The sequence below is a fragment of the Etheostoma cragini genome, chromosome 14 (genome assembly GCF_013103735.1).
Source record: "Etheostoma cragini isolate CJK2018 chromosome 14, CSU_Ecrag_1.0, whole genome shotgun sequence".
Lineage (NCBI taxonomy): Eukaryota > Metazoa > Chordata > Actinopteri > Perciformes > Percidae > Etheostoma > Etheostoma cragini.
Genome location: NC_048420.1, coordinates 17850334 through 17871644, shown reverse-complemented (window position 1 = coordinate 17871644; position 21311 = coordinate 17850334). Strand labels below are relative to the sequence as shown.

Below are 21311 nucleotides of genomic sequence, written 5' to 3'. Positions count from 1 at the left end.
TAATTGAACCCTCAACCTCCAAACTTTTTTCGTCAGCAGCTCATCTCACTGAGCTATCTATGAAGCCCACAGGTCATTGATTTGGGGTTATATTTATCATACATATTACTGAAGACAAAAAGTCATGGTTAGATTGTGGAAAAAGTCATAGTTTAGTATGACTAAAGTCATACTACAGTATGTTATAAAAAGTCATAAAAACGTCATAGTATCCTATGTCCCCAAAAAAAATTACAAAAGATTAATAGTATTATTAAGAATTGAACCCTTAACCTCTAATTCTTGATTTTATTTGCAGCAGTTTATCTCACTGAGCTACAGGTGAAGGCTAAATTGCATTGGTTTGGAGTTTTATTTATTATTCACATTACTGACGACAACAAATAATTAGTGTGTCAAAGAAAAGTTAAAACAAACTCATGAAAAAGTCAAAGTATAGTGTGTCTAATAAAAGTCATAGTATAGTATATCAAAAAACGTTCTTAAAAAAATCATAGAATTTTAGGTAGCAAAAAGGCATAAAAAAGGCATAGTATGGTATGTTGAAAAAAAGACAAAAAAGTCATAGTATAGTATGTTGAAAAAGTCTTTGAAAATGTCATAGTATAATATGTTGAAAAAAAGACAAAAAGTCATAGAATGGTATGTTGAAAAAGTCTTTGAAAATGTCATAGTATAATATGTTGAAAAAAAGACAAAAAGTCATAGTATGGTATGTTGAAAAAGTCTTTAAAAAGTCATACAAAGTCATAGTATAATATGTTGAAAAAGACAAAAAAGTAATAGTATAGTATGTCGAAAAAGTCTTTGAAAATGTCATGGTATAATATGTTGAAAAAAAGATAAAAAAGTCATAGTGTAGTATGTCGAAAAAGTCTTAAAAAAGTCATAGTGTAGTATGTTGAATAAAATACATAAAAAGTCATAAAATAGTATGTAAAAAAAAGTCACAAACATTCCATGGTATTATAGGAGTTAAAAAGTAATAGTATAGTATGTTGAAAAAAAAGTCGTAGTATAGTATATAGAAACAGTTAAAAAAGTCATAGTGTAGTATGGCGAAAAAGTCTTAAAAAAGTCATAGTGTAGTATGTTGAATAAAATACATAAAAAGTCATAAAATAGTATGTAAAAAAAAAGTCACAAACATTCCATGGTATTATAGGAGTTTAAAAAAAATAGTATAGTATGCTGAAAAAGGTCATAGAATAGTAGGTACAAACAAGTAAAAAAAAAGAATCATTGAATAATACAGTATGTCGAAAAAGTCTTAAAAACTCAGTGTAGTATGTGGAAAAATGTAAAAAAAAAATTCTAGTATTGTAGGAAGAAAAAGTCATAAAAATGGCAAAAAAAAAAAAAAAGCTTAAAAGCTTTCTGAATGTTGTCTTAGATCAAGAGAATGTGTCTGGGACAAGGAAATAGTGTGAAAAAAAGGATTTAATCTGCATTAGACTAGAGTGAAACAAAAACCCAGTTTGGGCCTCAGTTCCTTACAATCAAGGACCAATTCTCCACAATTAGCACAGCAAATAGTCATACCTGCTTCTCCTAAATTCCATTCCCTCCACTGACACTGTTTAATTTATGTAAACATCAGAGTATAACCTATTACATTTTTATTAGCTTTATCATTCGCATTGACAAGTACTCAGTCCCTGACTTCTGCCTTGGCACAGGTCGGGGAGTTCCACACTCCATTTGTCCAGAAATAATTCTGCTTGCCCTCGGAGATAAAATAACCACCTTTGTATTAGACAACTGAGGAGGGGTTTATAAGTCACTACTCAGAGCATTGATTTTTCTTCTTTTTACTCGCTGCTCTAATGCTGCATCTGTCCTTCTGGGTCTCCCTGAGGACCATACCCTCATAACACATCTTAGATATGACCCCGTCTTTGCTCTGAATTATTAAACGCACCCATATCGTGCATATTATCTCATGCATATCTGTGAGCTGACAGTGGAGTGTTTGTGTGCGCACATGTACTCAGATTTTAGCCATGTTTGTATTGAATGAGGTCCTTTATGAATTCTTCTTTTTCTCTCTTACTTCATCTGTCATTTCTCATCAATAAAACAATTTTGTCTGGGTAAAGGTACACAACGTAAAGAGAGACCAAAAGCTCCCCCTAGTTGAATTAGCTGGCCTCATACAGTATCAATAAAAACCGGCCAGTATTTATCATGCACCTGAGGAAATCCCTCCTAAAGGCCTTAAATGTCCTGAGTGATAGGGAAGACTTTTGTCCTATTTGGGACTATTTCTGCAGAAATAAATCAACTTTGATCACTCTCAACACATCCTCAGATAATGGTCCAATTACACATTATTTATCTACTTACTAAATACAAGCTGCACTCACTCAAACTGTGGGTTTTATTGATTTGATAGTTAATTTATTCCTTTAAAATAACCTCGCTGGGCCACATTTAAGAGTTATTTTGTTACGGTGCAGATCCCAACCGAGCTCGACAGGTAAAATGGCTAAGTTGGCATAACTTTGAGCGTATTAGCTTATCTCAGATCCATCAGTATCTGTGCATATGACGGCTGATACGTAACAAGAAATGCCAAACCAGGTTTAAGATCTTTAAGGAACATTGTCACCGTAGCATTATTTGCCCACCAAAGAGCACTGATAAGCTGATTCTTACAATGTAAAATGTCAAGAGGAATCTGTATCTAGATTCATTTTTGTTACTATCATCCGATATATAGTTGACTATAGATTAACGCAAGGAGTGATTTTGAAATGCTTGATAAATACAGACGCGATAAACAACAGATAAACAGACAAAGAAAAGCACAGCACAAAACAGCGTTGACTCTTTTTTTTTTAAATCACAGCAAGATTTACAGTTCAGCAGAATCCTTAACAGAGTATTGTATTGACATGTCAAGTCCAATCAGAGCAGAGCATAGATGAGTTTACATATTGCATCAAATAAAAAAGCAGGTCAATATAGTAAGAATAAGACTCATAATTTGGCCACAGTGTTTGTCCTTCCTAACATTTTTATGGATCATATAAAAGCTTTTTAAATGTAGGGCTTCACTTGGTTTAAATACATGATGGATTAAATAGAATATTCCAACGTGTCGATACAGGAAATGCCCCCCCTTTCTTGAGCTAGTGCCTACAAATACATAAAAGTTAATATTTTAACTATTAATTCATTATTATAAGTTATTATGTGGATTGAAATGCAGAATATCGAGGTAAACAGAATTTCTTCTGCCATCGTCCACTCAGATGTCACCTGCCCCCCTCCCTCCCTCCCGGTGTTTTATTGGGCCTCTCTTCATGTCTCTGTGGTGTCAAGCGCCATTTTGTCTTCATGTGTCTCCTCTCGGTTTTCCTTCTATTGTTTTACTTCTTCTTCAGGAAACAGGGTTATATTGCCAAAGTCCCTGCTTCTTCTGTAAAGTGCAGCCTCAGCCAGCCTGTGGTACCCTGTCGCACGTCCAGTTCACGACCAAATAATCCCATTTTGTGGTATTTTTGTGTGTGTGTGTGTGTGTCTGCGTGCGTTGTGTATAAATGTGTGTTTGTTTTAGCTCCTGACAGCAAGCATGGAGTTGATCTCCCAAATGAGGTTGCGGAGTTGGTCCATGATCTGCTTCAGCTGCTGGTTCTTCTGCTTTAGCTTCTACAGGAAACAATGACAAAAAGCAAAGAAATATTACATATTTTTAGACAAACAAATATGAATGTCATAATTCATTTGGTTCTGCTAAAAGAATGAAACTACAGGTTTACAAAAGACCGAAAGGTCAAACAACCAACAAAACACTCGGCTTACAAGGTATTAAAGTTGCACGTATACTGTAGCTTTGAAAAGTCCTATAGAGCCAGATTTGAGCACTACATTAGAATCATGCTATCAACACAACATACACTTCACACTTTCTACACCACTGGAAGTCCTCTAAAATATAATTTATTGGACCACAGTACTGAGACAAACAGGTTCCAGATGTAATCTCGTTCCTAATGACTGTTTCCGTTTTGCTGCTGGCATGAGAAAATGAACAGGGAGGTTTTTATCTGCAGGAAATCCTGTGAGAAACATAGTTCCAAGATTCTGTTTCCTGTCTTCAAATTTAGTATTAGTCCAAGTTATTACTGTTTTGTAAAGTTTTGAAAATGGAGACTGATTCATGGAGAGTATAACAGCTTTTGCCAGATATAAGTGTGACAACAAAGCCATATAAAAGCCTAAAACCTTCAATAAATTCAAATTGATCCTAAGTATTGTATGAGCAGCCAAAGCCTGAATTAACTAATTCATCTGTGTCACTGAGCTCTATTGTGTACAAAAACACAAAAAACACATCTCTAGATAGATAGATAGATAGATAGATAGATAGATAGATGTGTATTGATCCCAAGAGAAATGGGAAATTACGGTGTTACGGCAGCACACGTAAATCAGTCGTACAACACAGAATATAAATATAAATGAGATACTAGGAAAAATATACATACATACACTATACATGAAATAATAATAGGAATAAAATAAAAGAACAAATATTTGAATATATACAGGATGGGAAAACCGAAATGTGCAAATGCCAAATTAATAAAGAAAGTTAATAAAGTTAATAAAACCAAAATGACCATATTCACCATCTTAGTTTAGCATGTTATCATGCAAACATTACAGCAAAAACAGCTGAGCTGATTGGAATGCCATTAGTTTTCACTTATTTGGTCATGTAGCAAAGTATTGGTACATTAAAAATAAACTTTGACTCGCTGGTGGCAGCAGATGACAAGTTAGAGAATCACCAAAGTCATAATGATTAAGCGCATGGAAACCATGAATGTCTTTACAAACTATGATGGCAATCCATCCAATAGTTGTTGAGGTATTTGGACCAAAGTATGTGATCAACGGACCAACATACTACAGCCATACCCACAGCCATGAAATTAGTGGGACTAAAAATGTAATTATATTTACATTTCTGAAGATTTACATCCTCAGTAGGAATGAATGGGGCCTGGGGTTGAGTACAATAGACATGGTAAAAAATGTCAAAGTAGGGAAACAGACTAATGAATTGTTGGATTAGTTTTTCATAGGATTTATTGACAGTAAAAAAAAATAAAAAAAAATAACCCCACCTTATCTTTAACTGTTTGTATGTGGTGGGGCGAGGTTAAATAAAAGTTAGAAAGCCATCTTTAAGTTTGTTTCTTTCATTTCATTTTTGTCTCCAACATACAATAAACAACGGTTTCCCACCTGCCCACAGACCTCTCCCCAACCACTGAGTATTTTAGTTGACTTTATCAATCCTAGCCTCTGCTAATCGCTAAACTAACACATCTGGCCTGCCTCAGGCTTGTACAGGTACATCACAGAGGAGCAAACAACCCAATCTCCCCGTCAGTCACTGAGGGCTTTGTCTGCTGACTGCCTCTGAATGCGCTACCAAGATCTCTAAGTCAACAGCTGCCATGGTCTGAAGTAGCTCATTGCCCGAGCTTTATACTTTAACAAATAATGGCTCTGGAGCTGCTGCTGGACTCTGAATAAACCCGGCATAGCTGCCAAATGTGTACTGCTTTGGAACAAGTAACAAAACATCTACAATCAATGTTCAGGCAAATTCAGGTACATCACAGCTACAGCTACTTTTCTTCTGACAGATAGCAAGAGAAGGAGATAGAAAGAGAGGGGGGTGGGAGGGTGGGGGGAAGAGCTTACTCACTCAGGAGCTACTGTATCTGCAGTGCAGTGAAATCTATTAAGATTAAATCCATTTCACTCTCTCGGCAACACTCCTTTAGCCATGACTAATTACCCGCCATTTTAACAGTGCAGATAACACCTTGAGCAATCGATTCCACACAGCTCTCTTATTATCAGCTGTTTAGCTGATTGTCCTTGAAGATATTCCAGAGTGGAACATTTGGAGGCCGTCTAGTCTCTCTCTCTGGGGGGCTCTCACTGCCTCTTAAGCTCTCTCACTCTTTTCTCTTTTTATCTCTCTCTCTCTCTCTTTGACTTTCACTTTAACTGTGTCTGTGTGTGTGTGTCTGTGTGTGTGTGTTACATGGGATATGCCTCATTAACCTGACGAGTAAGTTCTTGAAATATCTCAGTCATTTATTACTCTGTATTAATGGCATGATATTATGAGCCTTTGTAATTTCAGTAAAACACTTTTTACACAAAGAATATAACACTGGTCCAAAACTCTTTTTTTATACACAACATTTCAAAGGAAAAAAGCTGCAATAACAGATATATCTTTCAAGCGTTAACTGGCAGATTTGGCTTCAAAGACAAAATGTGCTACTTTTGAATCCAGACTCTACTCTAAGATTTCTTTGAAACCAGACATGAAATTCCACATTTTTCACAGTGGAAATAAGACTATGGAGGCAGCGAAGCCTTCACGGCACATTCACAAAAAGGCTTGCTGGCATACACTGATTTATGAATAACAAGACTGCTATTATCACAGAAATTGTTCAGTAACCTCAGGGAGATATAATTCTATTCATAACCATGTAATTAGCGTAACTCTAATCCTTCATACCTATAATGCGATGTTTGGAAAAAGGTTATACTACAGAGAACAAAGCACAGAAAAGAAGCTCCGATGCATTTAAAAAAAGAAAATTCTTAATAACAATGCTTTTACACATATTACACAAACTCATTTCTTGGCATGCCACTTAGCAGGTCAGCTCCACAATAATATTTTTGATGCTTTTGCAGTCGAAAACATTAGGCACTTTCTGACATGTCTGACACTGCATCGGCGGCAGCAGTGGCCAGTCATGAACTCATGAAAGTAAACAAGGAAGCGCTGTCTGAGCTCCTGTCTCTGAAGGCCTCCTGCAGACTGGCAGACTGCCTCCCTGCTTCAAATAACCTGTAAACGCTGGCAGACGTCGGCGGACTGGTGGAGGAGAGAGGGAAAAAGCACAATGACCCGACATGGAATGGAAATGGAGATTGGCACGCACAGAGGAGATGTGTGATGTGAGTATGTGAGTGTGTGTCTGAAAAGTGTGCAGGTGCATGTTTTATAGTTTGATGTACATGGCAGTGTGCGTACGTGTGTGTGTCTGTGAGGGTCTGTGAGGGTGTGGCTGCACCTGAAAATGTCTGTGTGTGATTTTATTTGTGTGAGCGTGCGTCAGACTGCACTAGGGATAGGCATCCATTGGATAGGTATTGCGACAATACTGACTTTATTAAGCGGGTATTGGCCAAGACAGTCCGTCTCAGTCTGGAAAATATTCCTAAAAAACAAATCATCGCCCAAAATGAATGTCTTCAAACAACTAGTCAAAACAGAGAAAAGCAGCAAATCCTCACATTTTGTGAATAAGAAATGAATTTGTCCTTAAAGTATTGTTTATAATAACTTCTCTGTCGATCTAATCAATTCAGTTGTTGGGGGGTTGTTTTGAAATATTGCATCGAAGTTTTTATTACATGTAGTAGGTGTGCACACCCAATATCTGTGTGCGATCAGAGAGCCAGAGGAGAAGGTCATGTAAAGCTCTCAGGTGCACTTACAGCACATCTGGGCAAAGGACAAGCCAGGGTGAGATCTGTTTTGCAAACAGTCTTGTTGCAAGCAAACTAAGTTGCCTTGTAAACAAAAGTCACATGGACTGATAAGGAGTTTGTTTATTGGACAGAGTTTTGGCAACCTGTCTTCTTAAGAGATTTAACATTTTGGCAGGAGGGCAATTCTAGTCCCTGTAACTGCAGCTCAGCCTAATGGACATTTTACAAATTACGTCAAATTCCAATCCAGTAAGAACGGTTTCTAAGACCAAGTTGAATATAGCGTAACTATAGTCGCACTGGTCTGACCTACATTGGTTTAATCTCCTACGTCAGATGTTATCACTCCCAGTGTATGTAAAAGTAGAGGTGAAAATTAATCAGTAACAATTTTGATAAGTGGTAAATCATTTAAGTAATTTATGAAGTCAGAATTTCAAACATTACCTTGTTTCAGCTTCTTAATTTTGAGGATATGCTGCTTTTCTTTGTGGTATAGTAAACTGAAGATATTTGTCTTGGACTAACGGTCATTGTCACTTTGGGTTTCAGAAAATATTTGATGGACATTTGTCACTTTTTTCTGGTAACATAATCTTAAGTAACTGGCAGAATAATTGATAATAAAAACTAATCTAAAACACCTTGAACGTGGTTAACATGGACATCTTTATCAATGGTTCTAGCTTTCAAAAGTGAAGATTTTTTGCTTTTGAGTGCTTTATATTATATATAGAGAGAGAGAGAGAGAGAGAGAGAGAGAGAGAGAGAGAGAGAGAGAGAGAGAGAGAGAGAGAGAGAGAGAGATTAAGAATTTTATTTGGAGTAAAAAGACATTAAAAGAGGTCATCTTTTGCTCTTACAATAGAAAGTTTTTACTATTTGTTTTACATTTTACTGACTAAACAATAATCAGTAGATTAATGGATGATGAAAAGGACTGTTGGTTGTAGCCAGCCATATTTAAAAGCAACAAGCACAGCGATACAGTTATGTACTGATTTATTTTTGCGTTTTAAATAATTAATTACGTGTTTTTGACTTTTCTATGTAAAGCTTTGACATTCAGAAACACAACTCTCACCTGTCTTGATTAACAGCCTGTACAACTGTTAGATTTTTTACGTAATTTCCTGTCCTGCCATCATTGCTCTATTAGCGTACAAGTCTCATTTCTTCCTTTGTCCTCAACTGTCTCTTAAAACGAAAAAAAAAAGAGTCCTATACAGCTGTTGAGTCACAGACTGACAACAACTAGAGTCCATTAGTCTTTGCAGCTTTTATTCTGACAGTATCTGATGCTTTGTTCACCATCAACTTTATAACAACCCAATCAGTTTGAATTTCAGTTATAAAATAGCCGCAGATTACACAGAGATGGGTTGTGCATAGTGGAGTAGATGACAGCGGCTCCATCCTTAGCTGTAGCCTTTAAAAACAGAACAGTAGGAAAAGGGACGGAGAGCTCTTAGCTAACAGGACAGATGACAGTTTGCTTGAATGAAATAGATGAAGGGCTGCTACTTCGTCTTCTTTGCTGCTTCTCTATTTCGGCTTTTCGCAGACACCCTTCTTCATGCTCCCTTTCTCCCATACCCATCCAAATAAGATCAAAGAAGCTGTCCTCAGTGGAAGGGTGTAAGGAAAGAATGAATTTTTCATCAAAATCACTTTATTAAAATTCTGCTCCAGTGAAACGTTGCCACGAGAGAAGCTGAACCTGCCGTATCATGTCTTGACAGATCCTGGCTAGGGCCACCAAAAGACATTCCCTGACCTGAAATCCATTAGTCACAAAATTAGAGATTGCTTTTAATTAGAAGTGAATGGATTTCTGTCACTGCAATACACCACTGCTCAAAAGTCATTCTGTGACAGCTCGGACACAACAACTCAGCACAAAATTGTAATCTGTAAACACTTTGAATTTGGCAAACATAGGCCATCAAACTACAGGGCTTCTTCAGTAGGGTTGGGTATTGTTTGGATTTTTACCCTTTGCACGTAATTGTTTTGAAACATTTGTTGCATTTTGCGATGTCGGAATCCTTGGCTACGAAAAACGGCCACACTTTCAACCACTTTGCTTTAGACATTTGAAATGCACTAAAAGCTAGCTAGCTAGCGATAGACTAGCAGCAGTGTAATGTGTTTGCTAGCAATCATGTGCATTGAATGGTTAATATGCTTTTACATCCATTTTGGTGAGCCCAGAGGGAAAATATGGCATTTTAAAAGCCTACATTTGCAGTAGCTAGTTAACGGTAGACTACAGAGAGAGTGATATTTTTACGCCGATTTTGGAGCAACAGAGGAAAAATATTTCCGTCGACAAAGTGGAACCGAAATGAGGAACAGAAATTTGCGTTATGATCCGGTCCGATTCCTTCCAACCCTATTCTTCAGAAATACCAAGCTTGATAATTGGCAAATGTATATTATTAATTCTGTTGCTCCACAAGAAAAGCCGATTGGGGAGTTTTTATGTTTTTAATGTACTACACCTTTATAGAAAAATCAAGCTAATCTTCTAATTAGGTATTCATCTGCTTTTTAGCCATTTCACCCATTTCATCTACGATTCAAAACATGACCACCATGCTTTAAAAACGCTAGCATTGCTTTTAATGAGAATCTATGAGATAATGGTGGAGAAGAAACAACTTAGATTGAAATACACACACACGCACACAGAAGGAGAGAGGGGGAATATAGCAAGTGGTGCTTTCACTCAGGATTCTTCTGCTAATCCGCCCTGTCGCTGACGACTCAAATCGCAGCTTTGACTCCGACGGATCTGGCTGGGAATTACAAGTGTTAGTGTCTGTGAGTGAGAAGAAGGGATTAGGTAGAGGAGAGGAGAGGAAAGGAAATGAGAAGAGATGAGAGGAAAGGAGAGAAAAAGGTTGGAATTGGTTCCAAAATGGTAAAATACCGGGATTCTTTAAGGTCTGCAACCAATGAATTACTTATCTAATGTTAATGTTACAAAACTGACTGAATAAACATGAAGGACCGCCTTAACTTAAACCATCCAAAGTGTGGATAAACTTCACCAGCGTCAACAAAACAACCGCCAAAATCAATAATTGCAGGAAGGCACTCACAACAAAGGGACGACCGACAAGTTAATTGCATAAATATGTATCTACCACCCATAATATTAAAATGTCTTAAAAAAGGATGAGTGTTTGGGAAAGACTTGATAAAAAACTACAGAACCTGATCCCTAATGGAGAAGACAGAATGACGTGACAGCATTTCTTTTATTCATTTATATATAACTAATCCGATATTTTAAAAAACTAACATTGGAGAACCCTTTTGCAATTATGTAAGCACATAATGTAATGTGAAAACTGCTGCCCTGGTTAAAAAACAACAACGTAACTGATTCTGTCTCCACTGGAGTGCAATGGAAATGTCTAAATGACCCCAAACTTTTGACCATAATAGACAGTACAGGCCAAATGTTTGGACACACCTTCTCATTCAATATGTTTCCTTTATATTCATGACTATTTACATTGTACATTCTCAGTGAAGGCATCAAAACTATGAATGAAAACATCAGGAATTATGTTCTTAACAAAAAAATGTGAAATAACTGAAAACATGTCTTATATTCTAGTTTCTTCAAAGTAGCCACCCTTTGCTCTGATTACTGCTTTGCACACTCTTGGCATTCTCTTGATGAGCTTCAAGAGGTAGTCACCTGAAATTGTTTCCCAACAGTCTTGAAGGAGTTCCCGGAGAAGCTTAGCACTAGTTGGCCCTTTTGCTTTCACTCTGTGGTCCAGCTCTTCCTAAACCATCTCAATTGTGTTAAGGTCCGGCTGTGCAGGTGCAGCATTCCATCACTCTCCTTCTTGGTCAAGTAGCCCTAACACAGCCTGGAGGCGTGTTTAGGGTCATTGTCCTATTGAAAATTAAATGATGGTCCAACTAAACGCAAACCGGATGGGATGGCATGTCGCTGCAGGATGCTGTGGTAGCCATGCTGGTTCAGTATGCCTTCAATTTGGAATAAATCCCCAACAGCGTCACCAGCAAAGCACCCCCACACCATCACACCTCCTCCTCCATGCTTCACGGCGGGAACCAGGTGTGTAGAATCCATCCGGTCACCTTTATTGCATCTCACAAAGACACGGCGGTTGGAACCAAAGATCTCAAATTTGGACTCATCAAACCAAACCTTTGCGCTGTACTACAACTCATCACTACCAGAATGAGGCAGGTTGAAAACTCCACCACCCTCCACACACTCAATACCTGCTGTTCTACTTTAAAACGCCTTACATTTCACATGGTTTACAGAGGCTGAGGCAAAACCCCTCGTGGTCCTCAGACAGTGAGATTGAGTGTCATGGCAGAAACACAAGTCAAATTTAATTAAATAATGTTTCATAATAAGTAGGACAAAACCTTGCAAATGAGCCTCAGCTATACATGGTAGGTAGGTATATAGGTGCCTTCCCAGAAGCCAGCATTCTCCTAAAAATTTAAAAAATGAAAAATGTCCTCAAGAAAATGCAACTCCCTAAACCAAACTCCAGAGGCCAACGTTGTTAGTAATACACATTTATATGAATAATAAATATTTAGCCAATATAATGTCCCTTTGTTGATCACTTCTTAAAATATTTTACATATGGAAAAAGGCTTCAAGTTGTATTTTTTTGGGAGCACATATATTGATTATAGTTCAGGGTAATAGACCCACATACATAACTAGTTCAAGATCCAGTAGCAAACATGGACCAAGGTAACGCAGCATCTGTTCATGGTTAATTTGAAATAAAAAAAATATGATTTGGTGAAGATTGCTGTGGATTAAAATTGTGTGTGAGTACTGAAAATGTTCCAAAATGAAATGTTACTTGGAGGAAAACTCTCTGCCCACTCAGGAAACCTCGTAGAAAGCACAAGGGAGTTGGGGGCTAAGTAAGCTGCTTACAACTCTGTGCCCTGCTTGGGGAATCCTGTGACGCTAAGTGGGCCCTGGTTGACCACCTGACAGTGTACCCACAGGGAGCCGGGCCAAGAAGCTTTAATTTGCCTGACATCAGTTAAAAAAGCCTTAATTGACTTTATAAAGTTCATGGCTTTCTCTCAACGGAAGGTTTAAGTGCAAGTGTGTTCTGTATTTGGCAGTGGCTTTCCAAAGGGAATAAAGCCATTTAAAGGGATTTTGAAGGCAGATAAAAGCCTTCTCTTCCAGGAGTGGCAGAAATACAATAGCCATGTTGTCATTGTTGCATACTCCTACCAACGGGGTTCTTTCAATATGTCCTCAGCATTGAGGTTGAAAGCCTGCAGTGTCAGCCAACTGGTGCAGAACAGCTGCAATCGATTTGGCCTTTTAGAGGTATTTGAGGCTAGGTGCCCCCTTGCTCTCTCCTAAGCACTTGAGTCTCTGCCAGGTAGCCCCATCGATTTTGCTTACCTTCATGATTTGGTTCCCAGTCATATTAAATGAGGGGCAAGGTGGTTGAAGCGCTGTTTCTTTAAAACCAAGGATGGGCAGCCACGCAAGTAACTTAACCATTACAAAATTGCAGTGCAAAATCCAAGAAATACACCTATGTTTACTGTGTAGGGACTAAATGACATGTAAAAAAGGTTCTACTTCACTGCAGAAGTCACAATATGTTAACTACCTTGATGAGGAGGATGCATATGCAAATTGTTTTATATTTAATACATTTGTAACGTATTATTTTGATCCTTTTCACACACAGCAAGCAAACATATTCTTTTGCAAATACCTTGCCAATTTGGTTATTAGGATACAGTTGAGCAATAAACTTTATCATCAAAAATTTAAAACAGTCAATTCTTAACTCTTAACTTTCCCAGTAAGAAAAGAATTATACTTAGTGTGGTTTATATAAATCTGATTTAAGAAAATTAAGGGTAGAGAAATTGTTTGATAATTGGTGATTGACAGTGATTGATAATTGGAGAAATTGATCATTTTCAAATGCACCATTTTGTTGATTTTTTGTTGAATATGTCTTTAAATTGTTATAAATTAAAAGAAAAACAATGCCTAATATCTCCCACTCCTAACATAACAAAAACACCAATATAGCTGTCTTATAATGATATCAGCCAACAACATCAGCCTACAGATGTCTCGGTCGGTCTCTAGACGTTCAACTATTCATCAGTCAGCATAAAACAGTGTCAAATGGCTGAGGCTTCCTGCTCACTCTGTTTAATTAGAGTACTTTGCTGTTTGACATCTGTGCTGTTAACTAGCTAACTTATGGCAGGGCCAGAGTTTGAAAGTAGCTGCAGAGAGTGAAAACATCCTTGGAGGGCGGATTTGTAGACTGGAAAAAATGATGTCTGAGCGTTAAAAGTGTGTTTGTATTTGTTTTGTGTGTTTGTGTGTACTGTAGGCATGATTGTGCATGGACTTTAAGTGTTGAGTTTAAAGCATTTGCAGAGTGATACCCCGTCGTCTCAATCTCAGAGCAAGAAGGACGTCTTTCTTTCATCTCTCTCAGATGTTTGTCAGGAGCTTATATCATCTGAGGCCAAGCTGTAAACCTCCTCTCACACTCTAAGTAAACATTTTTAAGGTTGCAAAATTACAGGAATATTCACGGTGAAAATGTTCCATGTGAATTAACGGGCAATTTATGTGTATTAACATAGAAAAAATGGAAATCCAGGGTTTATTTGCTCACACTGTCATATGCAGATAGTAACTTACCATTTATCATTTCATAAACAGACATAATCAATTTATTTGCCAAATAGGCAATTTGTCATATACATACAGTGTGAAATGAGATATGTGGTGAGTTATTTAGCTAGCAAGTTACCTAACAGGAAGAAGAATTTGTGGGCCAACAATGTGGGCTGTGTGCAAACTTCTGCTTTAAAGTGAACAAGGAATATAGAAAAGGAATGTCTTAAAATAGAATTGTTAAAACTCCTCAGCTCATTCAAGCAACAGTCCACATGGTAACTAGCTAGCAAAAACTAGCAGAAGGTGTTAAGTTGTATAATGTGTACTTTGCTTTAGGCTACTTTCCACTGCTAAAATATATATAAAACATATTCCCACCAGTACTACAGTCAAGACTTATTGAATACATGTAGTCCTTTGGCTAAAGAGTGCAGTAGTTTTGGTGGGCTGCACATGCAATTTGAGAATGCACTGTGCATGCAAAGGGTTAATTATAATTTCAAAAATAAAATGATTTTCAAATTAAATTGTGCCAAAATCCCTAATTTGCAACCCTAAACATGATACTTCAAGGGCCTTTTTAATTGTCAGCGGAGACTTTCTATAAGGTTAAAAGAAAAACGGATTTAAGTTATTCAGACGTCAAAAGCATTTTGTCACTCAGTAATGTGTGAAACTGGTACAATCACACACAGGCAGGCGGATTCCTGGAAAGATAAACTAGAGGTAAGTCAAAATTAAAGCTTCAAATCCACTCACAGGAGTTGTGTTTTATGAGTGTGAGGAGGAGTTGAGGTTGAAAGGAGAACAATTATGTAGGTCTGGGTAATATGGCTTAATAATCAATATCTTTCAGCTCAATATTTTCTTATTTCCAGAAAGCAACATAACTGTTTGATAATTACATACAGTGTTGGGCAAGTTTCTTTTTAAAAGTAATTAGTTACTTCTTTCAAAAAGTAACTACATTAGATACTCAGTTACAAATTATAAAAGTAACTACTTACTTCATAAAGTAACTAAAGCGTTACTTTCAAGTAAATTGTTAGATGCTCAAAAGTGACCCCAACTAATTATACCTAATAATTGAGTTAGAAAAGCAGAAATTAGGACTAAAATTAAAGGATGTTGATGGATAATCATAGACTGGAATATGTCAAATTGTAGAACTATTTCAAAACTACTTCAATTTTTATTCAAACGCTATAAACTTGAATAAGACACCCCAAAATGATTTGCCAAAGAGCGTTGTGTGGAATCAATCATGTTATTTTGGGGAATTACAACTGGGTAGTTAAAAAGAACATTGATATAGGAAAACGGGTCAATTTGACCAAAGAACAACATGAGGGTTAAAATACATGTGCATTTTAAATTCATGGTAAATCTGAATATTATAATGAAAATGACACTTAATACAATACATTATTAAGACAATGTACACACATCTAAACTATTTTAATGTTGCTGTGGGACAAAGTCAGACTAGCCTCCAATCAAATGCCATGTACGTAGATATGTGTAGTGGATCGATACAAATAACACAATAGATGTTTTGGGCCTTTTTATTTTTATTGCCCCTCAACAGGTCACAACTGGGCCAAATTAAGTAATGCTTGTTAAATAAATAACAAATACACTCTTTTTAGTGCAAATAACGTAAGTGGCCTGATGTTTATACTTGTGCTCTGATGGGTGAATTGAGTCGGCATATGTGTGTGTTGTATTGTGATGTGTTGTGTGTGTATGTGTGTGTGTGTGTGTGTGTGTGTGTGTGTGTGTGTGTGTGTGTGTGTGTGTGTGTGTGTGTGTGTGTGTGTGTGTGATAGAGCGAGGGAGAAGTAAGAGAGTTACAGCGATTAGCTTCAGAGCGCATAGCCACTAGAGTCATAGTCAGAGAAACAAAGTGTCTCCCCTATGTTTTCTGACCACGGTGGGAAGTCCATACATATAATTAGAACTGAGGATCCAAACTACTGCCTATTCTCCATGTAGAACGCAAAACAAACACCTTTTAGGTACCGTGTCAAGCCACTATTGTGGCATGGTGGTGCTGTCACCTATTTTTGGAAGAAAAGAAAAAAAACAACTTTAAACCCAAAATTAATTTAAAAACAACCCATGTAGCCTAATCCTAAAATTGTTTCAGAGTTGTTTGAATGCATTTTACCATTTCTGGAGAGTGTAGAAGGTCATACAATCCAGAATCAAGGTCTACCGATCGAACTAAAAGTTGAATGTGTTTTGTGTCATCACAAAGCAGGGAAATTAAAATTCCAGAAATGCCGCCCTCAAAAAAAGTAAAAACACGTCAAAGCCAATGGTTTTCATGCTGTTCACACTAGTCAGCAGGGAGGTGGTGCAAGATGGTAGAAGCAAAATATATTTCCTTGATTGAAATAGAGTTGTTAGGCTAAAATTGTTCTGCATCAAAGCGGAGTGTGGCAGAACTGCGCCAACAGCAACGGGATAACTGAACGGAGAAAGCTAAAAAACGCAGAAAAAAAAGACATGTAAAGTAAATAATAATGCTGAAAGAAGAAGAAAGCGAGACGGTGTTGCACCAAAGAAGAGGTGACATTGTTTTCCCCAGATTAGCCAGTCATGAGGTGTCTGGCTTTTCAACATGCCCGTTAAAAGGGGCTGTACTCTATTTTCAGAAAAAAAGTATTCTGTTATTGCCTCCACACGGCTTTCACAGAACGCTCCCCAATTCGTCAAATACTGGCGCTTTTTTTACGACTCTCGGTGTCTGATACGGACACTCATTCTCTGCTCAAGGTGCCATTACTGCTCAGGATGGCACTCAAATAGTTATTTACTGCTATATTAAATTTTCTGAACATCGAGTACAGCCCCTTTAAAACCGGACACATTGTGTTTTGGTGAGAATAACTCCATTAACTTTAACAAAACATTTACTTCCACTGAAAACTCCCTGTCCGACACTGCACTAGCGGAGATAGTACGTCCCTGGATGACACTTGAAGAGAAGCCAAAGACCACAACTTTCTCCCTATAGACTTGAACTACAGATTGGGCTAGTAAGTTCCCCCCTTATTAAAATGCAAATCCATTCATAACATTTATGATAAGCGTTTTTCTGGATTTTTTGTTGTTGTTATTCTGTCTCTCACTGTTCAAATAAATCTACCATTAAAATTATAGACTGATCATTTCTTTGTCAGGGGGTAAATGTATAGAATCAGCAGGGGATCAAATACTTTTTTTCCTTTCTTGAATTTATATCCTTTACATGGGTTTTTTTTAATCCTTATTTTTCACACTTTCTATTAGCCCAAGCTTAGGAACAGCCCAGAATGCAAATCAATAGAGCTCCAACCAACAATTATTTTCTTTAAAGATTAATCTGCCAATAGTTTTCTCAATTAGATGCTTAATCTATAGAATTTTAAAAAGGAAAAATGAATTGATTTGTTTAATCTCTACAGCACATTTCACATCAAATATTGCTTGTTTATGTAAAAAAAAAAAAAAAAACTGAATCCTTGCAGAAATGTAGACATGTAGAACCTTGAAGAGTCAAGTATTTTACAGAAATGAGACTGGCTAACTTACTATGCAAATGATCACGTTGTTTATTCTTCCAGAGGATGCCCGATGACTTGAGAGTAAGCCGGGCCTTGGCTCCTTTAAAAAGGATTTAAAAACATCTCTTTTTTTAATGGAACCTTTGGTCTTTTACGTGAACTTCCCTCTGTTTCATGTACTTACAATTTCATCCTACATTTCATTTCTTCTTTAAAGCAGTCTCAAAGGCATCAGAAAAAATAAAGCTGGCCTTAATGTGCATTTTAAAGTGTCTTACCTACAACACAACAAGCAAATATGTCCACAATATAGTGCGAGGCTCTCCGACTTATTTCAAGCTTTCCTTTCATGTAAATAACAGTTCTAAACACCACAACAGTCAGACAATAGTTAAAAAAAGCTAATTGCTTACATGGCCCTTAAACACCGTAACACAAAGCAAAAATAATTGGGGTTGCACTTGACACTTAATGCAGCAAAATACTAGGAAGACACATTTTCCCCCGCCAAAAAAAACCCAACTCTGATACCTCCTCCGCAAGAGCTTTGCAGCTACACTTCCCCTCTGACCCCCGCAAAACAATTAAAAAGCCCTAGGCATACAGGGAGCCTGTGATGGGCCACATATGACACTGCTAATAAGACAGAGGTATGGGCATCTGCTGTGCACAGACTACTAATTCTGGAGCCTGAACATAGCGGTGGAAGACAGGATGGGAGCAATAGACGGAACGAGGGATGGAAGAATAGGAGGTATAAAGAGAAAGGGAGACAGAACAGCAGAGGAAGTAAAGAACAGCATGGGGGTAAGTCTGTGAGAGTGGAAAGAGAGACACACCTAGAGAAGAGAAACAGAGAGGAGGAGGAGGCAGGGAATCAGAGAGCAAAGCGAGGGCGATGGAAAGAGAGAGAGAATATCTGCCAACCAAGCTGCATCCCTCTCTCCTGGTCTTACTAGAGTTAGTTTGTTTATCATCAGGCCTCGGCAGACTCGGCAGCAAGTGACACTGGAATTCATTACACACACCAAGCCGGCAGCTAGCTCGCACAGGTCTGGAGAGGAAAGAAGAGCAAAGCTAGACAGTGGATGGCTTTTCTATTTGAAATTACAAACATCCCCCTGTTTTTAATTCCTCCCTATCTCCTTTTGAATAAAGAGGACAGACGCTGTAATTAACGCGGTATTAAAAAAGCAAGGCAGTGTGCAGTGAAGGAGGGGTGGAGGAAGAGGGTAAGGGGGCATGGGAGGTAGAGCAGTAGCAGAGTGGGAGAGATAGTAACTAAAAGAGGGGAGAGAAAGAGAGGAGTGAAGAGCTGTGGAGAATTAATAACAGGCCAGATCTCTCCAAGGCCTCCTTAATGGGCTGTGACAGGAATTTATTCACACTTAGACTGGTATTAAATCAAATGCGAGGCGAGTGGCAGTGGCAGGCTGCAGCAGAGGGGTGGGGTAGGCAGGCAGGTGCAGCAAAGAAAACGGTGGGGGGTCTGCCATGTCACACAAGTCCAGCATTACAACCCAGCTACCCGGGTGGAGGGTCAACACCAAGGCCCCTGGGATAGATAAAAGGATGGAGAGATGGAGCGATAAAGGGACGTATGAAGAGAACAAACGATGAGTGATGTGCCAATGACAAGACAGCCTGTCCCGCGCCCAAGATGGAATGATTATCAAGTAGTCCGGAGAGTTGCTATGAATCATCCTTCTACCATTCTGCAAAATGCACCGTCACTCTGCCAGCCAGTCAATCAGTCAGTCCGGCAGGCAGAAAAGAGGTGGATTCCCACAGCACTTGCCCATAACAGAAACCTCCGTCCAGATTAGTGCTTAGTGAAAAATTCGGTTTACATGCACACCAATATTCCACTATTACTCCGGATTTGACAATATTCCGAATTTGATACAGGTCATGTAAACATGAAGTTCGGGTTGGATATTCAGAATATGGCCTTTTTCCGATTATAGCATTTTCCAATTAAGACACGGGATATTCCAGTGTTATTCAAGTTTTAGAGCCATTGTTTGCGAGGCTGGAAACCCGATTAGAAGGAGAAACAAAGAGTTATCAAAGAGTTGGATATCAACAGGTTTTTAGATATGCGCAAACATCGCTACGGCAACCTTTTCTAGAAGCTGGTTGAAGGAATGAAAGAGGGACACTGTGTTCCAACGGTCCAACAAGTCTGCTGCTGCTGGTAAACTTTGAAAGTAATCCTGTTTTGCACAGCTACATGTAAACAGGAACATTAGTGAAATATTCACTTTCCTTAACCATGTAAACAGCTTAGTTGGAATATCGTCTTTTTCAGAATTAGGGCAAAAACAGAATATTGTGCACACGTTAACATAATCAGTGTGGAAGACTGGGGACCCTGAATTGATATGCATCATCACATTCTACAGCAGCAGAGGTAAACACTGGACTTTCACACATGCTCAAATAAACTCTAATACTTCATACACACTACTGCAAACTGGGATGCATGACAAAGTATAAAAGTATTTTATAGAGGCAACAAGGACAAAGAGGCACACGCTCATATTTACATCCAGAAACATGTACACTGGGGTAATTTACACATACAGAGCTCCAGACTGTGACCAATTGGTCACATTTTGGGGCTACAGAGCTCCTCGTAAGAAAAGTTAGGATGGAGCCCTGATATTCAAACAAACTTAAATTCAAACATATGTATTGTTACAGGCAGCATGCTTCCAAGTAAAGACACTTGTGGAGAGTGATGAGAGGGATGCCTCCCCCTCCAATGCTGGGCAGATTGCATCACCATCCGTCAGCCAGATTTCGACAAACAGCAATTACCCCAATCGACAGATAACGAGAGCAAGGCTATCACTCACAGCCAGGACATTCCATAAAGCAGCCAGACATTACCATGGAGGAGTCATTTATCTGCCTCTCCTCCAGCCATCCCCCTTTCACCACCACTGCACCCCACGCTGATCTTTACTTCTACTACCTGTTCAACGCTGTCAGCTTGGGGGGTGGGCTTCAGGCTTCAACTGAATAGAGGTAGGATTGTGGGCCTGGGGTTTGTGGATATGGAATAAAACCTGAAGTGACATCTACCACATGGGTCAAGGTCCCTACATTTCAGATGAGGTTTATTTAAAGGCAGCTAGACGGTGATGGCGTGATCTACACTACAACTGTGGAATAGGACTTCAAGTGCGTTACCATCCATCTGTTTTATGCGCATTTTCAAATTGTGCATACAAATGCAAAAAAGTGCAATGGAAACATACTTAATAATAAAAATTATGACTCACGTGGATTAAATGTCCACTAAAGAGATAAAAACATTAGATCTTAAATGATGACGAGACTGTAACCTTCCTCATGAAATGCATATTATTATTTTTTTCCATTTCTTTCTTCATAATTACAACTCTTTTAATCATGTCATGTCACAGAGCCTTCTTCTTCTGCCATGGTTATCTCATTGGGCCTAACTCCTAACACTTACATAACATTCGTGGATGGAA

At 38.2% G+C, this 21311-nt stretch overlaps 1 protein-coding gene and 1 long non-coding RNA gene across 2 annotated transcripts in view; one reads left to right on the top strand and one right to left on the bottom strand.

The window, feature by feature from the left end:
• The window catches only part of LOC117956317, a 19955-nt gene extending 166 nt beyond the window's left edge, over nucleotides 1–19789 (top strand). The window contains exons 2-3 of the long non-coding RNA XR_004659231.1: nucleotides 4310–4316; nucleotides 19731–19789. This is a non-coding gene — a long non-coding RNA (uncharacterized LOC117956317). The remainder of the gene's footprint in view (nucleotides 1–4309; nucleotides 4317–19730) is intronic.
• med30 (mediator complex subunit 30) overlaps nucleotides 2826–21311 on the bottom strand; it is a 37023-nt gene continuing 18537 nt past the window's right edge. The window contains exon 5 of the mRNA XM_034891294.1: nucleotides 2826–3654. Within this exon, the coding sequence (XP_034747185.1) occupies nucleotides 3559–3654 (96 nt within the window). The 3' untranslated portion in view covers nucleotides 2826–3558. The remainder of the gene's footprint in view (nucleotides 3655–21311) is intronic.